This window comes from Phalacrocorax aristotelis, chromosome 1 (assembly GCF_949628215.1).
Source record: "Phalacrocorax aristotelis chromosome 1, bGulAri2.1, whole genome shotgun sequence".
Lineage (NCBI taxonomy): Eukaryota > Metazoa > Chordata > Aves > Suliformes > Phalacrocoracidae > Phalacrocorax > Phalacrocorax aristotelis.
The window spans coordinates 147,484,382-147,509,883 of record NC_134276.1 but is presented as its reverse complement, the minus strand read 5'-3'; the positions used below and the strand labels follow the sequence as shown (position 1 = coordinate 147,509,883).

The following is a 25,502-nucleotide window of genomic DNA, read 5'->3' as shown; positions in this document are numbered from 1 at the left end:
AAAAGTGTTTTTCTAGTTGTCAAAATGAGTTTTAGCAGTTGATAATTCCTTACTAAGTGACCAAATGTGCTTCCAATAAATTTGTGATTGACCTCAAGCTACATAAGTTTTAGATATTTTCTTTGTGTGTTACAATAGCACCCTAAAATCTACAGTGAAGTTCAAGACCACCATTATAAATGACTAGTAAAACACATCCCTGCAACAGAGACAAGAAACACAGTAAGAAGTATCCCCTTAGATACTAGTATCTAGATACTAGATTTAGTATGTAAGATGGCTCTTGAGACAAGTTTTCAGAGATTTTTAGAGCCAAGTGTTTATTAAAAATCTTCCCCAGCTGTAAGAAGAGAGGGAGGTGAGACAACAGGAAGACCAGAGATGGAAATGGACTTCAAATCTTACAAAAGCCCTGACCATGGCAGAGCAAAAAAAGAGCACTGACTTCTCTAGGCTCCAGCCCCAGTGGCTTTCTGTCTATTTGACTGTGGGAGGTCTTAGTGATAAGGCTTCCCCATTCCATTATATAAAAATTTTTCTCTTCTGCTCTGGTGCTATGTGTCTGCTGAGGAAAGCGTGTGTTTAGAATGGGACAAACTGGCACTGTCAAGGATTAGGACTAACTTGCATTGCTCAAGTGCCTTCCACCTTGAACAGAATGTGAAAATCCCTAGCTTGTTCAGAAGGCTTGTTTTTTTCCAAACCCTTCAGAGACTTAATATCCTTAAAAAAGCAATTGTTAGAAATAGTCTTGATTTCTTTCAGTGTTGCAACGGAATATCTCTAATACCACACTCTGACATAGTGCTTTCCTTCCATTCCTTTCAAAGAGTTATACAAGCAAAGTCAGCATCCTTATTCACATTTTACTACCAAACTCCGCCTTACACGATAAAGGTTTAAATCTTATATAACGTTTTTCTGCTCTGTTCCCCAAAGCTGAGGTGAAATCCTGGCCTACCTGAAGTCGGTGGCAGAAAGCCCCATTAAACTCCAGTGGAGCTAGAATTCCACCCTCAATGCCTGTCATCTATTTTACTTTCTCAGTTCTTAATACCCTGGAAAATTGAATTCACTGAAGCAACATCCACTTCAGGCCAGGCTCCAGGGAATTTGAGCTGAAATTCAGCCCTCAGAGATGTGGATGGATCATAAGCTTTTGCCTTCTGGCAAATGGAGGAACCCCACTATTTTTTCTGCAAACTTTCTAAAACATGTCACTCAAAAAGAGAGAAAAACAAAACAAAGCATATTTCTGTAAAGGATCCTTGTTTTGAGTATTACAGTTCTCTTTCAACAGTGTATGTCTAGCTGCAAGAGGATATCTCTCACCTTGTCCAAATATTTCAGTGGTACAACAAAAGGTTTCAACGATATGGGACTGTGAAAGATAGTAACTGAACTTCAGCAGTTCATTGGAGCTTATAGTTTCAGATGAGGTAAAGAGCAATAAAAAAAAAAAGCGTGAATCAAAAAATGCAACGCAAGACAGTTTTCTTCACTGCCTGGTACCTCTGTAGGTTTATGAGGATCAGGATGACTTAAGCTTTTGTCTTGTTAGCTAAAAGGGGAACCATCTGCAATTCCATGTTTCTTCATTTGGTATATATGTCTGAATAAATGTGTATCCAGTGCTTGGCTGTAGTCTACTCAGTTACAGTCTTCTGACTGGAAAAGGCAAAATGGTGTTTTGTGCAGTGAAAGTGCAGGCTTTGTGGTTAATCCTGCACTTCTTAACATTTTAGTTACCTGATCTTCTGAATGACACTGAAGTTGGGACAACTTGGATAGTCAGAAGCTCAGAATTTCTTAACTCTTTCTTGTCATAAATTCAGATCTCATGGCCCTTTCATGATTTTCTTTGCTTAAAGCTTTTCTTTTGGTACAAAAGCACTGACCATAATGACCCTTACAACAATTTGGAGCTCAGGAAGCATGGGTTTGGTTTGCATTCACAATTGTTTCTCCTGTGCTAACAGCCGCCTGAGTGCTCTTCTTCTGTGCAGAAATTTGGGATGGCACACATCAACATGTGGCTCCAGGGCTCACAAAATTTTCTTATAGCCAAACTAAACCCTGTAAAGTGGTTAGTAAATTCTGCACTTCACTTTTACTATTTTTGTAGCCTTCTTAACCTAAATTATCTAATCTATTTTAATCAAATCTTGCCAAACGGTTATTTTATGTTGACTAGCTGCCTAGAGACTGTTTCTGAATGTCTTTTTTTCGTAAAAATTGCATTTTTAAAGCAGAACCCTGGCCTACCCCAGAGAAATCTGATCTGAGTTTTGACTTTTGGGAGCACAGAATTTGGCTGGCTGTGTAACAGCACAGCAAAACCAATGCAAGTTTCCTTATCCGGGCTTCCATTGGTTTTCTCCTTCCTAAGTTCCTTTGACAGTGAGCTTGAACCAAAGTCACACAGGTGCATTCTGAGAATCGCCCACAGAATTTGGCTAGATAACTGAGATTCCATGCCTGTTCAGACCATTCAACTAATAACAGAAAACATATGTGCGTTTCATTTTTTAGGAATAAAGAGTTAAGTCTTTGATTATAGCTTGTAGATTTGTGATCACTTACCCCTAGCCCCTTTGAGTTTACTAAAATTTGTGCATATTGCCTAGTGCCTTGACTAGGACGCACTAAAGAGACTTTGTTTTACTGTAGTCAGTTTTATTTGGCCTCAGGGCAAGTTCTGCATGGTAGTTTCCTGAACCACACCACTGTACAGAGATTCCCTCTCCCACCCCAAATTATTTTGCATGTAAGCAAAAAACATGTTATTCTTACGCAGTCACATTCAGAGCAGAAATAAATGTATTAATCCACAAAGAGAATCCGGTCAAAGTACTGCTCCCGCTTGGCCCCACCACATGCACCCTCTTTGAACACTCTGGAAGAACAGCAAGATTTTCTCAAACTCAGGGACTGAGTTAGAGAGGTAACGGGGGTTTGTTTGCAACGGAAAGTACATAAGAAAAAGAAGCTGGGGGACGATGACAAAGAGCAGCCCTTCTGTGGCTTCTGTCTCACAGTTTAAAATTGTAAGAGTATCACTTCTCGTCATAAGGGTTCAAAGGTTTAATAGAAAGAGGGATTTTCATTGCACTGTGCACAGCACCTATGATAGTCTCGGTTTAAACTTTAAAGGACAGGTGAAAAGAGAGAGAGGGAGCTGAATGCTTGCCTTATATATTGGAGAAATTGTTCATTCATGTGAAATGCTGACCTCTGTCATCCTGCCAAGCTGACTGGGCCCTAGGGTGAGCGGCTGCTTGAGTGCTGGTTGCAAAAGTTAAAGCTGCCTGGGGAGTACTGTAAAAGGACAATGTCAAGGTTGGTATACCCAAAATCTGACCTATCTTTTTTTTTTTTCTCCCTCTTACATTTATTTGAAAAGTTCATGTCATTCATTTTTATGTTTTTAAAAATCTTTTAATCTAAAACAAAATGCTTCAATTGCTATTGAAGGCTAGTGATTAGGAGGAGAAGCTGTGGCAGTACAGTGTTCAGTGTGGCAATGCAGATGTCAGGAAGAAGGAAAGATCCTGAAATAAAACACAAGCGTGGGGACTGTCTTTGAATTATGTAATAATTAATAACAGAGTATTCTGGTTGAAATGGGTAGGAGATCAATGAAAAAGAGCAAGGAAAATTTTTACTAATGAAAATATCAATGCAGATCCAACCTTAATTTCACAAGTAGTGAATTCAAAACCTTTCTTTATTTTTATTCTAATATTTTTTATTCTAGTTGTATTTGCTGATTCTTTCTCAATAATATTAGTTTGTTATATGTAATTCCTGTCATAAGTGAAATATACCCTTTACTCTTATTTTTTTGCTTGGTGGCCTAATTAGAAACACGTTATATCAGTGTCATTTTCTTCAATATTATATAGTATCCCAAGACCATCATCACTGTTATAACGTCTCACACAAGTATTGCACCTACATGAATACTTTCTAGTCTAATTGGATAATAGATGAAACAACTACAAGTGCAGGTCATAAAAGAAAAAAAAAAACCAACGAGCCAAGCAGTAAAATCTAAGTAAAGAAAATATTTTTTGTCCATAATTATGGTGTTTCCCAGAAGGTGCAGGGGGCAGAAAACAAACCCTTAAAACCTGACTCTGAGGATTGCAGTTCATCTCTGGTTTACCCTACAAAATTTCAAAGCAGATAAAATGGTCATGCTATATACTGCGTGATCACAAGAGGGCGACCGAAATAGGCATACGTGTTTGCTTTAAAGTTGACCTTCCCAAGCTTTTATGACTTCATCTTGTTTTCAAAAAAAATTTCCTATGAACTGTGAGGCTCATTTCTGCTTTCCTTCTCAGTTCTCAAAAACATGCAGCTACTACGAAACCCTGGTATGTCACAATCTCTTTCCTGGCTCCAAAATATTATCCTTCCCTCTCTTTGTGTTGGACAGGCTTTTCTGAATCATGGAGGAATAGTTGACCTTGCTCTGCACTGTGGAACAGGGCAGCTCTGGTGAATGGGAGGAGAGTGGAGTACAGGTCTTAGAGCAGCTGGTCCAGCCTCAAGGATACAGGAGTGACCACAGAGAACAGGAAGAGTCTGCGAGATAATCACTTCCTCCATCCCTTCCCAACCCCAAGTGTCACAAGTCATGCTGTGCCTTGGGAATATCACTTTTGCAAAGCTTTTGAAGGATATACCAACCTCTAGTACTTGCTAACAAAGATGATGTCTGAGGAAAAAAAATTCCTAAACTCACACAACCTTTTTGCAGAACAAAACCTTTACAGTAATAATTTCTAAATTCCCTCTTTGTAGCTAAGATTTCCCATATCCTCTAAACCAGAGTAAAAAGCCAGGCAGCAGTAAAGAAGCTGTCTTGGTTAAAAGACACTCTGCCTCCTGCCAACAAGGCTATTTAGTGTTTATCTCTATTACATCCATCTGTAGCTAATTGTATAGTTATGGTAATAGTGCCCTCCAGAGGAATTTTGAAGGAATTATAATACTTGGAGCTAATATAAAAGATGTTTTAAAAGTGAAAGTGCAACAGGAAAATGGAATATTATTAAAAAGATAAAATACTTGAACCTCAGGGGGAAAAAATCTCAATATCAAAGCTCTTTCTATTTTGCATGTGCATTTACATCTAAGAAAACCATATCCTAGTTACAATAGGCTTCTTCATAGCCTGATAGCAAACATGAAGTTTGCATAACTCTGTTTGAATCAAGGATATAAAAGTAGATCAACCAAGCGAAGAATGAGATAGCTATTCCTAGTCTGCTGCAGACATGAACAATGTATTAGGAGTGGGCTTCAGTTTCAGTCTAGGATGTCTGGATTTTTCCTGGACTTGCTGCTGTAATGTAGGCATGGCACAGTTAATTGAGGCAGTCAGAAGCAAGTGCAGATGTTCAAGGAGTTCTGTGGATGAGATTTATTTTAATATCAGGATAAACCATAGTTACATTCTTAAATTCCAGTAGAGATTTTTTTTTTCACAGCCATGCTGTGACACTAAGCCTCAAAGAAAGGGCATGTTACTGTGGTACAACATGATAGCTTATTTTAGACTGTGTCCTGGACGCTTGCAGTGCAGCCTTCTGAGATGGCACCTCTGCACCTGAATGCCAGGTGTATTTAAACTTCCTTGTTTCTCCTTTTTTTGTTGTGTTTTTTTTTTTTTTTTGAGACGCTTGCCGTATGGAGTCTAATTGCTCTGTCTTATGTTCTGAATCTCTAGTCCCCTCCTCCTCCAAAAAAACAATCAGCCCTTAATGAAAACCCAGAATGACAGAGTTCTGTATTCTTTTGCTTTTAGGCATACCCCAGGCTCATGTTTGACCTGAATGCTGCAGGTTTGCAGTCAAGTGCCCAGGCTCAGAGCTTTGCAACAGGACAGCTCCCACACTGATGCTGCCAGAACTGGAAGGAGCAGTCTGGTGTTCCCATGCTTAGGATCAGATGGATCTGGTAAGTTCAGCGCTTCCTTGGGAAAGAAGGGAGATGGTTGTGCTGCTTGTGATGTATATCTTCTTAACAGTGTCACCACCCTCAGTCTAAAACTTCTTCTAAACTGAGATTTCTTATTTTACATGAACCACAAGAGTGAAGTGAGCTTGGTATAGGCTGGTGAGGCAAGGGTGGCAAGACATCACTGCTGAATGTAGGGAGTGTACTTAATCCCAAAGCTTCCTGTTTTTTCACGTCTCCCGGCAACTGGTGAAAAGTATGCCTCTCCCTATCTGTATTCAGGTCATCAGTGCATGGTGGTTTTGGCCATCTTGCAGGCCATGGTGATGGATGGCACTACTTATTTCTTTTATAGTAGTTACCTTGTCACCCCCCACCCAAAAGTACAAGAAATTACTGTCTATGTAGAGACTATGGAACTTTTTGAATGAGGGGTTTTAATGGGCTGTTGAATGGGTGGGGATGAGTAGAGCACTCTCTTACTTTTCTTTCTTCCTTTCCTAATCCAATGCTTGCCAGATGATCTGATCACATTTTGAGCTGGGAACCTGACCCTGGAAGATACCAGCCACCTGTAGAGGCCATTGTGCATCGATACTAGATGTTTCTCCTTTATCTTCCCCTGAGGTATCCCTACTTCAGCACAATTTTCTCTTGCCCTCCCTGCCTGGGCCTCGCAGTTCACCCCTGATTGTATGAGTGTAGCAGCTTACCTCTGATGTGAAGCACGGTGCTGCTGACTCCCTTCCTGGCATTGATTTATTCCTGTACTTGAAAGGAAGGCAGAGCAAGGTGGGGAGGCCAGCAGAGCAGAAACAATAAGGCTTGCCTAGGCTGCCCAAAATAGTGCAAGGCAGAACACAAATCTAAGTCAGGGTTAGTGCATGGGATGAGTACCTTTGGTATCACTGAGTAGGGTGTACGTTTATTGCTGCAGAAGTGCTGTGGTGCAAGGATCTTGCCAAGCCCCAGTGGATGCACCTCACCTCTTTAATTGTACAGGTCTAGTGAACAGGGACTTCCCTTTGCTCCCCTGGTTCGTAAATATGAAAACATCATTAGCAAAACCATGAGCAGGCTAGCACAGGACCTGACACAGCACAGCGCAGTTGCTATTATAAGAATAATCTGTGCGGGTACCATTGATGGGAAGGTGCTTTGGGGTGATAGATGAATCTGTTTTCTCAGCGCTGCAAGTATCTCTTTGCCAGCCATTCATTCAAGGGCTGTTCTAATTGTGGTGGAGGGCTGCTGTGAGCTTAATTTCACATAGCAGTTTGCAGAAATATGTTTTATTGCAGGTAAGCAGTCCCTTTGCATTATTTATGTGAAAACTCAAGTAAATTATTGTTGGGTTTCATGCTGCAGGTAAAGTTTTAATGAAAACGGTAATGAATGTTTTGCTGGCATGCATAGGCAACCTAAGTATGCAGCCAAATTAGCTATCTAAGCAGATGTTTTATATCCTGAATTGCATATAAGGAATGCTGTTCAGTTGGTTTAAAAATTATATATACACCCATGAACTATTTTTTTGTAAAAGCCATGCTGGTTTGGTTTTTTTTTTTTTTTTTAAAGCGAGTGTTTCAGTTGTACTGTGAGCAACTATGACAGTGAGATTAAAGTCGGAAGACAGATGTAAGAAGTTACCCGTGTAGGAGAAGTTCAGGGAAAGATCAGAAATATTGGATTATTTAAGATGTTGTGGCACTGCAGTATGTGCACTATTGCAAATGTAAGCAAGTGTCTTTGTGGAAAGGCAAATTGAGACAAGGTTGATACTGTGTAAGTAAGATGTTGTTTTGGCTTTAGATGCCTGTATTTTTATGCTTAAAGAATTATTAATTCAGTTGTTTTGATAAAGACTGTAGAGCTAATTCGGATGTTATACTAGGTTTACAGCATATAGTTGCTTACAGTATTGTATATACTGGTTTATAGGATAAACCTAGTATAAAGTTTTATAATTTCACTGCTTTCACTGAAGGTACGCATGGCATCAGTAAGAGAACAAGACTCAGTCCTACTACTTCATCTGAATACTGAACAAGTGACTGAGCTGACACATCATGTGAACCAAAGGTCCACACACAGCAAACCCAACAAGGAGTGCAAGTGCGTCCTTATTACCGTTTCCCCTTCCCTCTTATGTGGTCACTTAGGAGCTGAATTTAAAGCTATACTTAAGTTAGGTCCTCTTCAAGGCAATCATAATATTAACAGCTCCCTGAGGCAGCACGGATGGGCTACAATAGGAAAATCACCCTGGCTCTGTCACCCTAGCTCAGGTCTGCCAGAAGCTGAGCTCTGTGCTTTGGGGTGTTCTCTGCCCTCCTTCCACTCTAGAAGTTCTGTAGAGCCCCATGCACCATGAGCTGCAACAGAAGGGAGTCTTAGGAATGGTGATGAGCCAGCTCACTAAATTTTCCATCAGGAAAACAGCCTGCTGTAATGGCTAGGGAGTTTGTCTTAATGGTGTGCTAGTATCACAAGACTGGTTTTTTTTATATTTGTACAGTCTATGATATGAAGAATTTCTGGAAGGTCAACAAACCCTATTGAATACACTGGAATGACAAAGCTGAATTTCACAGAAAGCCATTGAGGAGGCACACTGGAGGGGAGCTGAAAAGAATAGCATAAGAAAACAGTGGAAAAAAATCACAGAAGGTAAGAGAAATGGAAGAAAACAGCACAAAGTGAAATTTGTAAAGTCGTGTGAACAAGAGCTTTGGCTTTAAGCAGTCCTTAGCTTTGGGGTGTTTGACGCTCGCAGCTGAAACCTGTGGCTTCACTTCCTTTCTGTAGCATTTAAGCTCTTTTTTTGGGTCACTTAGTGTTTATTAGGCTTTTATATGTATGTATACACACATATTAAGCTTTTATAGACAGATTTACATATACATTTAAATATACACACATATATATGCATGTATGCATATGTATGTTCACATACATATATATAAGCATACATATCTGAGAGCATGTGTGTACATGTGTATACACATAAAAATCTGCCTGCTTATCTTACTTTAACTCTGTATTTTAAGATGTTTGCGATAAGACTGTTCTCCATTTCAGCACTTAATTTTTCTCAGCAATTTGATTTTTTTTAAAGCTGGAGTAATTTTTTTCTGCCAGAAACAACTCCGGTAAAGTGTGCTGCTCCTTTCAGAGGATCAAAGTACAAAAGACGTTCAAATAAAAGGAGAGATTAAAATCCGTAGCCTACATTTAGTCATGGCTAGCTTTGGAGTCTGTGTGTGCGGACTGTGGAGGTTGGTATTTCACAACAACATATTTCAAAGCCCAGGAGGGTGTTGGTAACTTAGTAACTTTGGCTATTATATGTAGGTGTCAGCAGAGCCTGTGAAAATATTTTCTATGCAAAACATGTTTTCTACCTATTTTTCTTGGAAAAGTGAAACTTTGCTTCCCTCCCCCTCCTCTTCTCTCTTTGTCCTTTCCCTGAATTGTTCTGTTTTGTGTGAGTAGAGGGTAAGGAGTGTTTTCAGAATTGAAAAGTCCTTTTTGCCCTTTATAGCAAATGTCTCCTTTACTGATGAACGATTTTACAATGATTCAACCACTGTATTCTGTTTATTGCAACTCTTATTTTCTTTGTCCAGCAGCATCTACTCTTCTGGGTTTTACTAGACAATCCCTGCTCAATGAAGCTTGTAAGTGAGAAAGAAATAAGGGCCTATAATACAAAAACCCAGATCTCAACATCTTTTTGTTACCAAAATTCTTGTTCATCTGCTGCTTAAACACAACAAAATCTTGACACTGATCACTTTGTTTTCACCTGCACGTGGGAAAATCCTATTGCACCCATGTAGTTTTGCCGATACCTTGTCATTGCTTTGGTGCAGCAGTAATTTGGAGCACTTGTCTAAGAGAAGTAGTATCACACCCTATTCAAGCAGGATCTCAACAGTCATGAATCTTTCCCATAAAGGGCAACCTTCTGACAGGGGCCATATTTATCAGCGATGATGACAGATACGATGACATTCCCTGCAGCCAGATATACAGTTTAATTGCCTCGGTGCTTGACACGGTGATCTCTGTTCCTTGCCTCACAGTTTTGTGGAAATGACGGTAGGTGGCACTGGAGAATAGTAACATAGATGGCTGGATGTGTTATGAAAGGGACCAATTTCCTCACTGGCTCTGTTTAGCCAGTTTTCTGGCCCCACGGATTGCTGAAACACTTTGCTGCGTTCCCTTTGCAAACAGGCTATTACTCAAAGCCTTAAGGCTTCAGATGCAAGGTTGTGTTTTGGGAAAGCTCTAAGCTGGGTGTGAAGCAACACTGAGAGCAAAAGCCTGCTGAAGATGCTGTTTTTCATCTTGGGGTGTTTTAAAGCAACTATTTCGCCAGCCCTTTACCCATAGCTTTTTATCAGACCTAGCTCATAGCAGCACGCTCACACGTTGCTAAATCAAATACATGATTAGTCTTTAATCTGAGTGAGATGTAGGTTCCTGCCGGCTGGTGGAGCAGCGAGAATATCTAACAGAAGGAAAGGAGGCATCCCAGGGAGTATCCAGTTTTCTTTGTGTCTGGAGATTTTGTCCCACAAGCCAGCGAAAGAGGAGGAGACAATTCTTGGTAGTTCTAGGAGGAATTAGGGTAGAAAGTGACTCAGCAGTTTCCTGCCTTCTACTTCGATGCGAAACAGAAAACAGAAAAATAGTGGCCACCTTAAAAGCCTAATAAAATCCTGAAAATATTCAGAGTTTCCCAAGAAAAACCTTCATAACCTTCTCCTGGAGATCTCTGTGGGGAGAGAGGGGCACGTGTCCCAGCCTAGACCATACTACACATATAGACTTCTGTGTTTGCCTGAAATGATGAGCTCTTCCCATGCATATTTCCTCTGTTTTCTTGATCCTCCTCCTTTTAATATGTCCAGTCACTGTGAGATGAAGCAACATCACACTGCCATAAACTCTGAAATGGCAGCTCCTAAAATTGGTGTGTTCCTCGCTCTCAGGATCACTTCACAGTAATCACTGGTAATGCCTACAGTACAGCACAAATGCTACCAATAGTTTGTGGAGCAAGTTGACATTTTAAGGGCTGGAGAATATATGACAAAAAATGCATCACCTTTCACAACTGAAATAAGTTTTGTCCTTGGCTAACTGCTTTTAAATCACAATGATATCATTGACAGCTTTTTGCTATACTTTGAAGGGCAAAGTTTTCCCTGTAATGCTTTAAGTAAGTATTACTTCATTCAGTTTATCAGCTATAAGATATCTGAGATTAATTATTAACTTTAAATGCTGTATCCTAATCTGTTCAGTCTTATGGCATGGCTTTTTATAACAAATGTTGTTTTATTGTTACTGACTCCCTCACTATTTTTGAGGATATTTTCCTGCCGGTAACAACCTTGAAGAAGACTAGGATTGAGATTTCGTGTGAATTCTGAATAGCCATTTCAGTGGAGCAATTTATACCTTTTTAAGGAATGGTATGAAGTGTGGAGGCAGATAGTCCCCAAGGGAACTGCCTCTGTGTTGTGCCTGGAGCAGCCTTTGCTGCTCCCTTTTATGGAGGGTCCTGGGCTTCTTGAAGTCTAGGAAGATGTTTGTGACCAGTGCTGTATTTACTCCAGCTCTTCAGCAGACCTTTGCAAAGGGGCAAGGCTTCATTGGTCTTCGGGAAATATCCCAGCGTAAGGGCAGTTCTTCCCCCATTAGACTATCCCAGCTCTGCATACTGAGAAGCCAAAGCCAGAGAGCCTCTCTGCCATGCAAGATTTGTACCATTCCCTTCTCCTGTGAGCGGAGCTAGGAGCTCCTTTCAGAGCATGCACCACTAGCACAGGGGGGAAGAAGCTGCGTGAAGGTGAAGTAGCATAAAATGTCTTAATCCTGTTCTTGTGCAGAAGCTGTTCTAAGAGGCAAGTCTTTCCTTTGGAGAAGCTGTCTTTTTATTTTAAGCATGTTTGATACTTGTACTGAAAGTGTGAGATCATCTACCACCATGTTAAAAAAAAAAAGGTTGGGTTCCCAAATTGAGAAAGAGAACAGATAAGCTGTTACCTTTTTATTGTTACTGCTGTTTGAAATTTCCCTGAAGGAAGGTGTGGGAAAGAATCATTACCTCAGTAAACTGGTTAAACAGGAAGGAAAGCTTCTGATGAAACGGTTACACCCCCTTCATCTGAAAGCACATAGGTGATCTAAATGTGTCTGTGAACAGGAAGACATAGGAGGCTGCGTATTCTTCTAACAAATTATGTATTCCAGGTAAGGGGTTGCAACAAATATTCTTACCACTTAGCAAGTGGCCCAGTTGTCTCCCCCTGGCTTCTGGTAAAAAGGGAAACTTGAGCCCCCAGTGCACCAAGCTTTTATACTAGAATGCATGTGCATGCTGAAGTAAGGAAAATACTTTCATGTGCTTGGACGGCATCTACAAAGTTGTGAGCATTGTGCAACGCTGTCAAATCTCTTGATCTGTAGTGAATATTTTACAGTATTTAAGGATTCTCCCTTAAAACCCCCGATCCCAAAACCACATGATTATGTGTAAACATCTGTCGTTTAAAAGGAAAAGGAGGGCTTCATAGCTATAGGAGAAAGAAAGCAAAACCCTCCACAATGTGAATTCAGAAACTACAAAGCAAAGGAACCTAAAAACTTAACCTTATTTTTTTTTTCTAATGCATTATAAATTTTGCCTCGTTAGTGATTTTTTGAAATTTCAGTGTTATTGATGCATGTTGCATGATTCAAATGGAGTAATAGTGGCTGGCAAAGAGCCAAATCCTTTCCTGGACTTTTATGCTGTTTCAAAAAGGATCAGGAGTTGGCCCAAATACAGAGCCTAGTCTTACTAACCTAACTAGAAGGCAAAAATTAAACCACTGAGATTTACAGCATGCCATGCTGAGTTTCCAATCTAAATGGGTAGTTTTAAATGCAAGACTATATAAAAAAGATGTGGTGCTCCTGTGCTGTACAAGTTTCTGCTCCCTGCCAGGCTCTCTGTAGTATTACAGTATTACAGCATTACAGTATTACAGCAACTCTATAATTGAAGTTCATGCTTAGATCACCATTCAAAATATTATGCATCATTTTGGTTATCTGGCTTAATGTAATTTCAGAAATGCCTTTTTTTTTTTTTTCCAGCACAGTTAAAGCGAACCAAAGCACAAAACACGTGGAATCACTAAGTTGAGTGCTTGAAAGAGTAGTTCAGCCTCTAACTTGGAGATTTCATTTCAGCCTATTTAACTTTTCATTTCTCTTCTCATTCCTCACTGTGGGTGACAGGAGCTTATGTCACCTAGAGTTTGACTTCAAATAAAACAAAAATAAATAAAGTTGTGATGAATACCTTCTGTTGTAATATAGATTTTCATTGCAAGGCGCTGTTATCTAAGCTAATACAGTATAGATCTTGGGGACATATTGGAAAAGCTATTTGTGGAACTAAGCTTTAGCAATTTCTGAGTACACTTTTCATCTCAGTGGCTTTTTTTTTTTTCCTGCTAGGGAATATGTTTTTTATTAGATTATTAAATCAGATGTTTCTATTTCTTTTACGTGATAAAGTACCCAGCACAACAGTGTACTTTATGTGGTATTGCTATTCCATGTCATTTGTGTTTTTAAGCTACATCTGTATCAGTAGATGAAACAGGCCAAGGCCTCAGGACAAGTGGCCCAGAATAGATTTTGGTTTTAGAACTAAGCTCTCTTCCTAGAAAAGACACCCTTATGCCTGCTGACAGCAGCCTCCAGTACATGCTGCCTATCTGAACCATAGGACTACTTGGCACATGCCAAAATGATATCAGGAAGTTCGCTAGTAACAGCGTGATGATGAGCTTCTACAGAAGGTCATGCCCTTGCCTGTTAATTTACGAAAAACGATGCAACATCAGGCTTTGAAGAGATATCTGTTTTGAAAAACAAAGAAACAAAAAAGGCTGAACTTTACTTATTGACATTTGTTTTCCTTTATATATGCCATATCAAAGCTTTTGGGGTGTAGTGTTCTGAATATTAATTGGAGATCCATGTCTTCTACGTTCTTTGACCTAACTTTTCTTCACCTGATTACACTAGGATAAAAAAGTGGTAGAATATGAAGAAATTTAAGGCGCAAAAAAAGGAAGATGTGAATGAAACTGCTGTTAAAGCAACAAATAATATGAAGCTTTCCTACCTGCTTGTTTTAGATTCCTGCATTAAGTGTGCTACACAAGTGTAAAATAATGGAAAGAATATGAACATTTTCTTTAATATTCATCATAAGAAGTATTTTAGTATTTAGATCAGTCATTTCAGGCATCCTGTCACTATTATTTAGGTGTCCAGGGTGATGATGATGATGATAAATGTCTGGAAATAAGGATCAGGCAAAAGAATATTCAAGCTCCAGATTGAGAAAATATTTCCACCCTGTAGAGAAAGCTCTAAAGCAAAAAAAGGCCAAAGTGTACTGCTTTCATTATACTAGAGATTTTTGGGTTTAACTTTTATTCTGTGCTTGCTTTCAGTGGGTATGTAGCTCCAGTTCTGAACATTACTCTCTTGACCTTGGAACTACTGTAAGACCTCCATGAGGATTAATAGGACTGAAAAGAAGAATCAGCCATGGCATACTTTGGGATGGTGCCTTTCTCACACAATGAATTTCATGAAGGACAGGCTGGGGACCAAGCGTCTTACCCAGTATATCATTCTGGTTCTGCTGGAGAGGTCCGTCTAGGATTCGACCAAATAGTTGATGAAGTCAGCAATGAATTTTTTTTTTATGGTTCATCACATTCACATCATCATGAAGAAATTTTTTTCCCATCAGATGTCTTTGGTCTGAATATGCCTGACCAGCAATTTTGTGGTCAGCCTCTAGTTGCTTCTGGTGAACTTTACCCTGGAAGTCCTATCTCTCACTGGCAACGAGGCCCAGTGTCACCAACAGTTGGCTTCAGATCTTCTTTACTATCTGATTACAGCAGCTTCTCTCTGGTGGATCCCTACCCCTACAGTCAAGAAAGAGAAATACATGGAGGGAATAGTATAACGCCAGTCACAAATGTGTTTGATTCGAATGTGGAAAGAGGCAACACAAATCTGAGTTTTCAGATAGGCTTTCGCAATATAGACACTCAATGTCCCGTTTCATTAGACAAGTATCCATTTGGACAAGAAGTGAGAGGTGAAAGTGGAAATGAGGAAGCCTGTTTAACCGACACTTCCAGAAGTTCTGGTGTAGGACCTACCTGGTCCAGAAGCTCTAGGCATGACAAAGAGGTATTTAAATTTTCTCATATTAACAGTGCTTAAAGTTCTTTATTCTTGTTTGTGTCCTTGCATTTTGTGTATTCACTCACACTGATGCAACATGAATTAGAAGCACCTGATTTAAAGACCTGATGAAGAAGAAAGCATTTATGCCTTGGGGGAAGCAAAAGCTTTTGCTCCTGTAGAGAGTTTTTGCCTCATGTCTTACAATTCAGCTGGCAAAAAGCAACTGTGAGACTTCTTATTCACTTCTTATTTGGTCTTTACTACTTCCAAAGACAGAGATACAGGGAAGTGTCAGGTATATTTTCTAATAATTGTGTAACTTGATTACTTGGCAGTCAGAATTTCCTACAGTATTTTTGTATCTTTACAAGGAAGATGCCCTCAAACAAACAGTAATAATTAGTTAAGAGTTTTTTATACAGTATGAAACCCTCTGAGCATCCTCTTTGACTCTAATATCAGAAGATAACCCAGCAGACCATATAAAATGACTTCTAAGGGAATGTGCCTACTCTGGCTAGCTAATGAGGATTTTGTACTGGCAGGATCTGTGTCCTACCTCCTTCATGGTTTAACCAACTTATACTTAAAATGTCAACTTATACTTAAAATGTCAACACATCTACCTATCAAAAAAGACTTCATTTTAAACTAATAGGGCCAGTTCCTCACCTAGCATAAAATGAAGTATCTCCATTAGACTCTAATGGAGACTTGCCATTTTACACCAGAAGAGAATCTAGATTATGGTCTAGAATGCTCCAGTAGACTCACTGAGCCGTAAAACTACCACAGATGCATAAATACAGAAATGTAGAGTAAGATGTGTTTGAAAGAGATAAGGTAACAAAACTGTATGGTCTGATATGAAACCTAAGATTCAAAATAACAATACATTATACTGAAGCTGTTTTTCTGTTGAGCCAGATTATTGTCCCTGTGTCTAGTTTGGCTGACATATCCTGATCCTGAGAGATGAGGCATACCATGTCCTGACTTCACCATGTTCTGTATGCACTTACGTGTGTATATGTAATTATTTTCTAAAAATATACATATATACTATAACTGTAGAAGCTGGATCTTATGACATACACTCGGTGTGTAGCTGTCTTTCTGAAGAAAACACTTTATCTTTTTTTTCTCCTTCTATCAGGTGTTCATAGCTCCATTAGTGGCTTTGCTGTTTTTAATAACGATGTCTTACGGGACTCCCATGACTCTCTCTGATGTTATATCTCTCCTCACTTTCCTTCTTTCAAAATCCTGACAGGGAGAAGGAAAAAGAAAATGATAAATCCTCCCTTTCCTCTAGTCCTTTTTAGCATTCTGAATCATTATAGGAATCCTGAAATAGCCTACAGGATACCTCTGCACCATGAATATTAAAAGACAGTTTAGGTTCACCTTCTGCTTTTAACTCCCAGTGATCACAGTGTCATAAAGCAAAGGGGAAGAGACACTTGACTGACTTGTTTCTGTCTGTGAATAGGGAGAACTACAGAAGTAAACATTGCAGACCCAGACAGATGGAGAGGTGGGGTGGGGGGAATATATCTGAGGAAAGTAACTCTTAAGAATAATCCTGGGCACTACATTTTGGAAGTTCAGTGATAAATACAAAAGATGAAGGAATGAATAAGTGGAGAGACAAAAGGTTGTTGTTGCCTTTTACTTATAATAAGAAAACTAAAGCATGCTGACATCATGATGAAAAAAACAAGCCTTCTCATAAGAAAAGCAGAAAATAGTGGGATACAAATGAGCAGGAGGAGATTAAATCGTGATATGGGAAGAAAAGGTGCTAGAGGAAGCAGACATATAAGAACAGGCACAAACACTTTTGTGATGGAGGAGGAGAGAATTATAGGGGAGGGAAGAGAAGAGATGAGCGAGTCAAGGGCAACTACAATCAAATGTGTGGGAGGATTTGATTAAGTCAGGGAAGTATTCAAGCTGTTTAGTTAGAAGAGGAAAAAATGGGAGAGAGGAGAGAATTGATCTGTAGCAGAAAAATCAGTGTGTCACAGGAATTCCTTCAGGGAGAAACAGCCATGTCAGGATAGAAAGAAAGCCAAGGCAAGGGGCTGGCAACTAAACCCTGAGAAGGTAAGAAAGTGAAAATAAAAATGAAAGAAAGTTGAGAGAAGGAAGGGTAAAAAAAAAAAAGACACTGAAGGCGTAACTCATTGCTACTGGGCTGGCAGTTTTAGAAAAGATAAGGTCTGCAGGGTGACAGGGCTGATGCCGAGTAAGACTGTCAGAATGGTTGGAAAAGTGGAGCACCACAGCAAAAGAAAGAGAAAAAGAACAGATTGGATTGGTGAGGTTCAGGATGAGTAAATGATGCATCGGAGTGGTAGGAGATGAGAACCAGGACTCCAGACAAAGTGAAATGGAAAGGATGCTGAAACATGGAGATTAACATTAAGATAGGTCATAGGTATGCAAGATGAAATATTCACATTGCTGAAATCATACTGTGTGCTGGTTTTGGCTGAGAAGGGGTTAATTCTCCTCACTGTGGGGGTCAGCTACCTTTCCAGCTTCCCGCGCTCTGCCGCGTGGCGTGGCAGGGGGGGCTGGGAGGGGCAGGGCCATGGTGGGGGCGGCTGACCCCGACTGGCCAATGGCAGGTTCATTCCATACCATGTGACACCATGACAAGTATATTGAGGGGGGGCAGTGGCAGCGCGGAGGCGGCGCGGCGTCGGGTCGGCGGGCGGCGAGCGGCTGCGGCGCGTGCGGTTTGTTCCGGCGGTTCGTTCCCCCTCTCCCCTCCCCTCCCTTCCCCCCTCCCCCGGGGCTTTGCGCCTCTCATTGTTCTCCTTCACATTGCATTTCTACTGTTGTTTCTTTTAATTTTCATTATTAAACTGTTCTTATCCCAACCCACGAGCGTTACCCTTCTGATTCTCTCCCCCATCTACCGGTGGGGGAGTGAGCGAGCGACTGTGTGGGGCTGAGCTGCCGCTAAACCACGACAGTCTTTTTGGCGCCCAACGTGGGGCACGAGGGTTGGAGATAACAACAGCTGCTGGTCACAGCACCATGTTGTCCTTTTTGCAGTGGGTGTTAAAAATCGGTGTTGGTTGTTTGAGTCTGCTGTGTTCTGCTGTGATTAGTAATGTTTTGCCTACGAGATTTGTTATACAAACACTCGTTTTCAGCTTTACCTGGTATTTGGGGTTTTTGCTGAAACCGTTACTGTACTTCGGATACCACCTTGTTGAGGCAATTAGCAATTATACCTCCTCCTCTGAGAGATTTTATATGGAGGAAATACAGAATAATACCTTTGCAACTTTGTTCTATGATGTCTGTGCCTTTGTTACAACAACGTTTTTGTATCTTGAACATCCTTGGGTGGTTAAGGTGCAGTCATTGTTAGTTTTTGGGCATGTTGTTTTGGTTTTGACTAAGCAACTTAAGAATATCACCCAGAAATCTGCCCCGAGGCTTGATAGTTACGAGTGGCAGGGCATGTGGGATAGCATGGGCAAATACCTAGGGCAGTGGGCACCCCCAGTGTTTTGGAGTTTCACCCCCGAGCAAGTGCAGAATCCTAAAAAACTAGTAGAATATTTGGAAAAAGTATGTTGTTACGCTGGGAACTCCAGAGAGACACAGATAACTGCAACGTGCTGGGGTCTGGCCCATGCATACCGAGCCCTGCTCAACAGTATTCAGTGCCCCCAGGGGGAAGAGAATGTCTCTGGATTGAAATGCAAAGTGACTGGCACTGTAGGCAATCCAGCCCTGACAACAGGCACTGCAGCCACTCAAACCCCCACAACAAGTACCGGAGCTAGCTCAGAAAATAAACCCGTACCGGTATCAGTTGCCCCCATACATAAGACGAAATATTGGAAGCGGACATCAACTCGTTTAGAACGGGATGATGAAGAACCAGGGCCATCGCGGGGAGAGGAGGGAGAAGTAATAAATGAAATAGAGACCACCCGATCCCTGTCCTTAAGCGAGTTGCGAGATATGCGAAAAGATTATAGCCGTCGTTCAGGTGAGCACATTGCCACCTGGCTGCTCCGATGCTGGGATAATGGGGCCAGTAGCCTGGAACTAGAGGGAAAAGAAGCCAAACAATTGGGATCCCTTTCTGGGGAAGGGGGCGTTGACAAAGCAATTGGAAAAAAACCACAAGCCCTCAGCCTCTGGAGGCGACTCCTGTCTGGAGTGAAGGAAAGGTATCCCTTTAAAGAAGATGTTACATATCGCCCAGGAAAATGGACAACTATGGAGAAAGGCATCCAGTATCTCAGGGAATTAGCTGTGTTTGAGGTGATTTATGGTGACCTGGATGATCAACGGTCATCCAAAGATCCAGATGAAGCCGAGTGCACACGACCCATGTGGCGGAAGTTTGTACGGAGCGCACCATCTTCGCATGCAAACTCATTGGCAGTGATGTCCTGGAAAGATGACGAGACACCAACGGTGGCAGAGGTGATAGATAGGCTCCGGGATTATGACACAAATATCTCTTCCTCGCTTGTCTCTGCTGTGGAGAAACTATCCCAAGAGGTCCAGCAACTCAAAGAAGATCTGTCCTACTCCCCACCTCGACAGAGCAGTGTCTCAGCTGTTAGGAATAAGCGTCCTTTGGCTCAAAGAAGGGGATACACACCACGGGCCACCCTATGGTTCTACCTGCGTGACCACGGAGAGGACATGATGAGGTGGGATGGCAAGCCTACTTCGACCCTACAGGCACGAGTACATGAACTGCAAGGAAGAACAGTCACTCAGGGAGGCTCTTCCAGGAAAGCTGCTGCTCCAGTTTCCAGCGAGCAAGTCCCCAGACAGAGGAGTAGAAGCGCAGATTTTATTTCTAAGTGTAATAGAGGGACTCCTGATTCACATTTACAGGAAGTGAGTTGTGACTGCCATGATCAGGACTAGAGGGGCCCTGCCTCCAGCCGGGTGGAGGAAAGGGATAACCGGGCTTACTGGACTGTGTGGATCCGATGGCCTGGCACGTCCGACCCACAGGAGTATAAAGCTTTAGTGGACACCGGCGCACAGTGCACCTTAATGCCATCAAACTATATAGGGGCAGAACCCATCAGCATTGCTGGAGTGACAGGGGGATCCCAAGAGCTAACTGTATTGGAGGCCGAAGTGAGCCTAACTGGCAATGAGTGGCAGAAGCACCCCATTGTGACTGGCCCAGAGGCTCCGTGCATCCTTGGTATAGACTACCTCAGGAGAGGGTATTTCAAGGACCCAAAAGGTTACAAGTGGGCTTTTGGTGTAGCTGCCTTGGAGACGGAGGAAACTGAACAGCTGTCTACCTTGCCCGGTCTCTCAAAGGACCCTTCTGTGGTGGGGTTGCTGAAGGTCAAAGAACAACAGGTGCCAATCGCCACCACAACAGTGCACCGGCGGCAATATCGCACCAACAGAGACTCTCTGATCCCCATCCATAAACTCATTCACCAACTGAGGAGCCAAGGAGTCATCAGTAAGACCCACTCACCCTTTAACAGTCCCATATGGCCAGTCCGGAAGTCTAATGGAGAGTGGAGACTAACAGTAGACTATCGTGGCCTGAATGAAGTCACTCCACCGTTGAGTGCTGCTGTGCCAGACATGCTAGAACTTCAATACGAACTGGAGTCAAAGGCGGCCAAGTGGTATGCCACAATTGATATTGCTAATGCATTCTTCTCAATCCCTCTGGCAGCAGAGTGCAGGCCACAGTTTGCTTTCACATGGAGGGGCGTCCAGTACACCTGGAATCGACTGCCCCAGGGGTGGAAACACAGTCCTACCATTTGCCATGGACTGATTCAGACTGTACTGGAACAGGGAGAAGCTCCAGAACACCTTCAATACATTGATGACATCATTGTGTGGGGCAGCACAGCAGAAGAAGTTTTTGAGAAAGGTGAGAAAATAGTCCAAATCCTTCTGAAAGCTGGTTTTGCCATAAAACAAAGTAAGGTGAAGGGACCTGCACGAGAAATCCAGTTCTTAGGAATTAAATGGCAAGACGGTCGTCGTCAGATTCCAATGGATGTGATCAACAAAATAGCAGCCATGTCTCCACCAACTAGCAAAAAGGAAACACAAGCTTTCTTGGGCGTTGTGGGTTTTTGGAGAATGCATATTCCAAATTACAGTCTGATCGTGAGCCCTCTCTATCAAGTGACCCGGAAAAAGAATGATTTCAAATGGGGCCCTGAGCAACGACAAGCCTTTGAACAGATTAAACGAGAAATAGTCCATGCAGTAGCTCTTGGGCCAGTCCGGGCAGGACAAGATGTAAAAAATGTGCTCTACACTGCAGCCGGGGAGAATGGCCCTACCTGGAGTCTCTGGCAGAAAGCACCTGGGGAGACCCGGGGTCGACCCCTAGGGTTTTGGAGTCGGGGATACAGAGGGTCTGAAGCCCGCTATACTCCAACTGAAAAAGAGATATTGGCAGCATATGAAGGGGTTCGAGCTGCTTCAGAAGTGGTTGGTACTGAAGCACAGTTGCTCCTGGCACCCCGACTGCCAGTGCTGGGCTGGATGTTCAAAGGAAACATCCCCTCTACACACCATGCAACTGATGCTACGTGGAGTAAATGGGTTGCACTGATCACCCAGCGGGCTCGAGTAGGAAACCCCAGTCGCCCAGGAATCTTGGAAGTGATTATGGACTGGCCAGAAGGCAAAGATTTTGGATTATCACCAGAGGAGGAGGTGACACGTGCTGAAGAAGCCCCACTGTATAACAAACTGCCAGAAGATGAGAAGCAATATGCCCTGTTCACTGATGGGTCCTGTCGCCTTGTGGGAAAGCACCGGAGATGGAAGGCTGCTGTATGGAGTCCTACACGACAAGTAGCAGAAACTGCTGAAGGAGAAGGTGAATCGAGCCAGTTTGCAGAGGTAAAGGCCATCCAGCTGGCCTTAGACATCGCTGAACGGGAAAAGTGGCCAGTGCTCTATCTCTATACTGACTCCTGGATGGTGGCAAATGCCCTGTGGGGCTGGCTGCAGCAATGGAAGCAAAGCAACTGGCAGCGCAGAGGCAAACCCATCTGGGCTGCCACATTGTGGCAAGATATTGCTGCCCGGGTAGAGAAACTGGTTGTAAAGGTACGGCATGTGGATGCTCACGTCCCCAAGAGTCGGGCCACTGAAGAACATCGAAACAACCAGCAGGTAGATCGGGCTGCCAAGATTGAAGTGGCTGAGGTGGATCTGGACTGGCAGCATAAGGGTGAACTATTTCTAGCTCGGTGGGCCCATGACACCTCAGGCCATCAAGGGAGAGATGCAACATACAGGTGGGCTCGTGATCGAGGGGTGGACTTGACCATGGGTATTATTGCACAGGTTATCCACGAATGTGACACATGCGCTGCAATCAAGCAAGCGAAGCGGGTAAAGCCTCTGTGGTATGGGGGACGATGGCTGAAATATAAATATGGGGAGGCCTGGCAAATTGACTATATCACACTCCCACAGACCCGCCAAGGCAAGCGCCATGTGCTTACAATGGTAGAAACAACGACTGGCTGGCTGGAAACATATCCTGTCCCCCATGCCACTGCCCGGAACACTATCCTGGGTCTTGAGAAACAAGTCCTGTGGCGACATGGCACCCCAGAGAGGATTGAGTCAGACAATGGGACTCATTTCCGAAATAGCCTCATAGACACCTGGGCCAAAGAGCACGGCATTGAGTGGGTGTATCACATCCCCTATCACGCACCAGCCTCTGGGAAAATTGAAAGGTACAATGGACTGTTAAAAACCACACTGAGAGCAATGGGGGGTGGGACATTCAAGCACTGGGATACACATTTAGCAAAAGCCACGTGGTTAGTCAACACGAGGGGATCTGCCAACCGAGCTGGCCCTGCCCAGTCAGAAATCCTACATACTGTGGAAGGGGATAGAGTCCCTGTAGTGCACACAAAAAGTATGCTGGGCAAAACAGTCTGGGTTCTTCCTGCCTCTGGCAAAGGCAAACCCATTCGTGGGATTGTTTTTGCTCGAGGACCTGGGTGCACTTGGTGGGTGATGCGGGAGGATGGAGAAATCCGATGTGTGCCTCAAGGGGATTTGATTTTGGGTGAAAACAGTCAATGAACTGAATGGCACAATGTGAACTGCTATATAATATTGTGTGTCACCTCTGTGTTGTATCAATGATATCAGAGTACGAGCCTCCCAACCCATGGAAGATCAACTATGAAACAAGCCGTGCAGCAGTGATGGAACGATGACTGACTCGGTATGCAGCAACCCAACGCCACACACCATCTCTCCCACCCGGAAAGACTGATACAACAGATGGAGCCCAGAGTCATGGACTGCGTGAACTCAATGGACATTTTAATGGACATTTTACAGGGAAGATCCATGAACTAAGGGAATGATGTCTGTGTATTATGTTAAAGGATGGGAAGGGGAGGGGTGGTGGTTGGTACGGTTGTATTGCATCATATGGGACCTGGGCATGGTGTAAGTGGTATGGAATAAGGGGTGGAGAATGTGCTGGTTTTGGCTGAGAAGGGGTTAATTCTCCTCACTGTGGGGGTCAGCTACCTTTCCAGCTTCCCGCGCTCTGCCGCGTGGCGTGGCAGGGGGGGCTGGGAGGGGCAGGGCCATGGTGGGGGCGGCTGACCCCGACTGGCCAATGGCAGGTTCATTCCATACCACGTGACACCATGACCAGTATATTGAGGGGGGGCAGTGGCAGCGCGCAGGCGGCGCGGCGTCGGGTCGGCGGGCGGCGAGCGGCTGCGGCGCGTGCGGTTTGTTCCGGCGGTTCGTTCCCCCTCTCCCCTCCCCTCCCTTCCCCCCTCCCCCGGGGCTTTGCGCCTCTCGTTGTTCTCCTTCACATTGCATTTCTACTGTTGTTTCTTTTAATTTTCATTATTAAACTGTTCTTATCCCAACCCACGAGCGTTACCCTTCTGATTCTCTCCCCCATCTACCGGTGGGGGAGTGAGCGAGCGACTGTGTGGGGCTGAGCTGCCGCTAAACCACGACAGTCTTTTTGGCGCCCAACGTGGGGCACGAGGGTTGGAGATAACAACAGCTGCTGGTCACAGCACCATGTTGTCCTTTTTGCAGTGGGTGTTAAAAATCGGTGTTGGTTGTTTAAGTCTGCTGTGTTCTGCTGTGATTAGTAATGTTTTGCCTACGAGATTTGTTATACAAACACTCGTTTTCAGCTTTACCTGGTATTTGGGGTTTTTGCTGAAACCGTTACTGTACTTCGGATACCACCTTGTTGAGGCAATTAGCAATTATACCTCCTCCTCTGAGAGATTTTATATGGAGGAAATACAGAATAATACCTTTGCAACTTTGTTCTATGATGTCTGTGCCTTTGTTACAACAACGTTTTTGTATCTTGAACATCCTTGGGTGGTTAAGGTGCAGTCATTGTTAGTTTTTGGGCATGTTGTTTTGGTTTTGACTAAGCAACTTAAGAATATCACCCAGAAATCTGCCCCGAGGCTTGATAGTTACGAGTGGCAGGGCATGTGGGATAGCATGGGCAAATACCTAGGGCAGTGGGCACCCCCAGTGTTTTGGAGTTTCACCCCCGAGCAAGTGCAGAATCCTAAAAAACTAGTAGAATATTTGGAGAAAGTATGTTGTTACGCTGGGAACTCCAGAGAGACACAGATAACTGCAACATGCTGGGGTCTGGCCCATGCATACCGAGCCCTGCTCAACAGTATTCAGTGCCCCCAGGGGGAAGAGAATGTCTCTGGATTGAAATGCAAAGTGACTGGCACTGTAGACAATCCAGCCCTGACAACAGGCACTGCAGCCACTCAAACCCCCACAACAAGTACCGGAGCTAGCTCAGAAAATAAACCCGTACCGGTATCAGTTGCCCCCATACATAAGACGAAATATTGGAAGCGGACATCAACCCGTTTAGAACGGGATGATGAAGAACCAGGGCCATCGCGGGGAGAGGAGGGAGAAGTAATAAATGAAATAGAGACCACCCGATCTCTGTCCTTAAGCGAGTTGCGAGATATGCGAAAAGATTATAGCCGTCGTTCAGGTGAGCACATTGCCACCTGGCTGCTCCGATGCTGGGATAATGGGGCCAGTAGCCTGGAACTAGAGGGAAAAGAAGCCAAACAATTGGGATCCCTTTCTGGGGAAGGGGGCGTTGACAAAGCAATTGGAAAAAAACCACAAGCCCTCAGCCTCTGGAGGCGACTCCTGTCTGGAGTGAAGGAAAGGTATCCCTTTAA

The 25,502-nt window shown here is 43.1% G+C and overlaps 1 protein-coding gene across 2 annotated transcripts in view; it reads left to right on the top strand.

The window, feature by feature from the left end:
- Nucleotides 1-5,394: 5,394 nt before the first annotated feature.
- The window catches only part of PIK3C2G (phosphatidylinositol-4-phosphate 3-kinase catalytic subunit type 2 gamma), a 226,893-nt gene continuing 206,785 nt past the window's right edge, over nucleotides 5,395-25,502 (top strand). The window contains exons 1-3 of one of the 2 annotated variants that reach the window (XM_075114763.1): nucleotides 5,395-5,970; nucleotides 8,489-8,640; nucleotides 14,505-15,261. In XM_075114763.1, the coding sequence (XP_074970864.1) occupies nucleotides 14,602-15,261 (660 nt within the window). In that variant the 5' untranslated portion in view covers nucleotides 5,395-5,970; nucleotides 8,489-8,640; nucleotides 14,505-14,601. Of the gene's footprint in view, nucleotides 5,971-8,488; nucleotides 8,641-12,154; nucleotides 12,241-14,504; nucleotides 15,262-25,502 lie in introns of those variants that run through there. The other variant, XM_075114773.1, reaches the window with a different exon arrangement.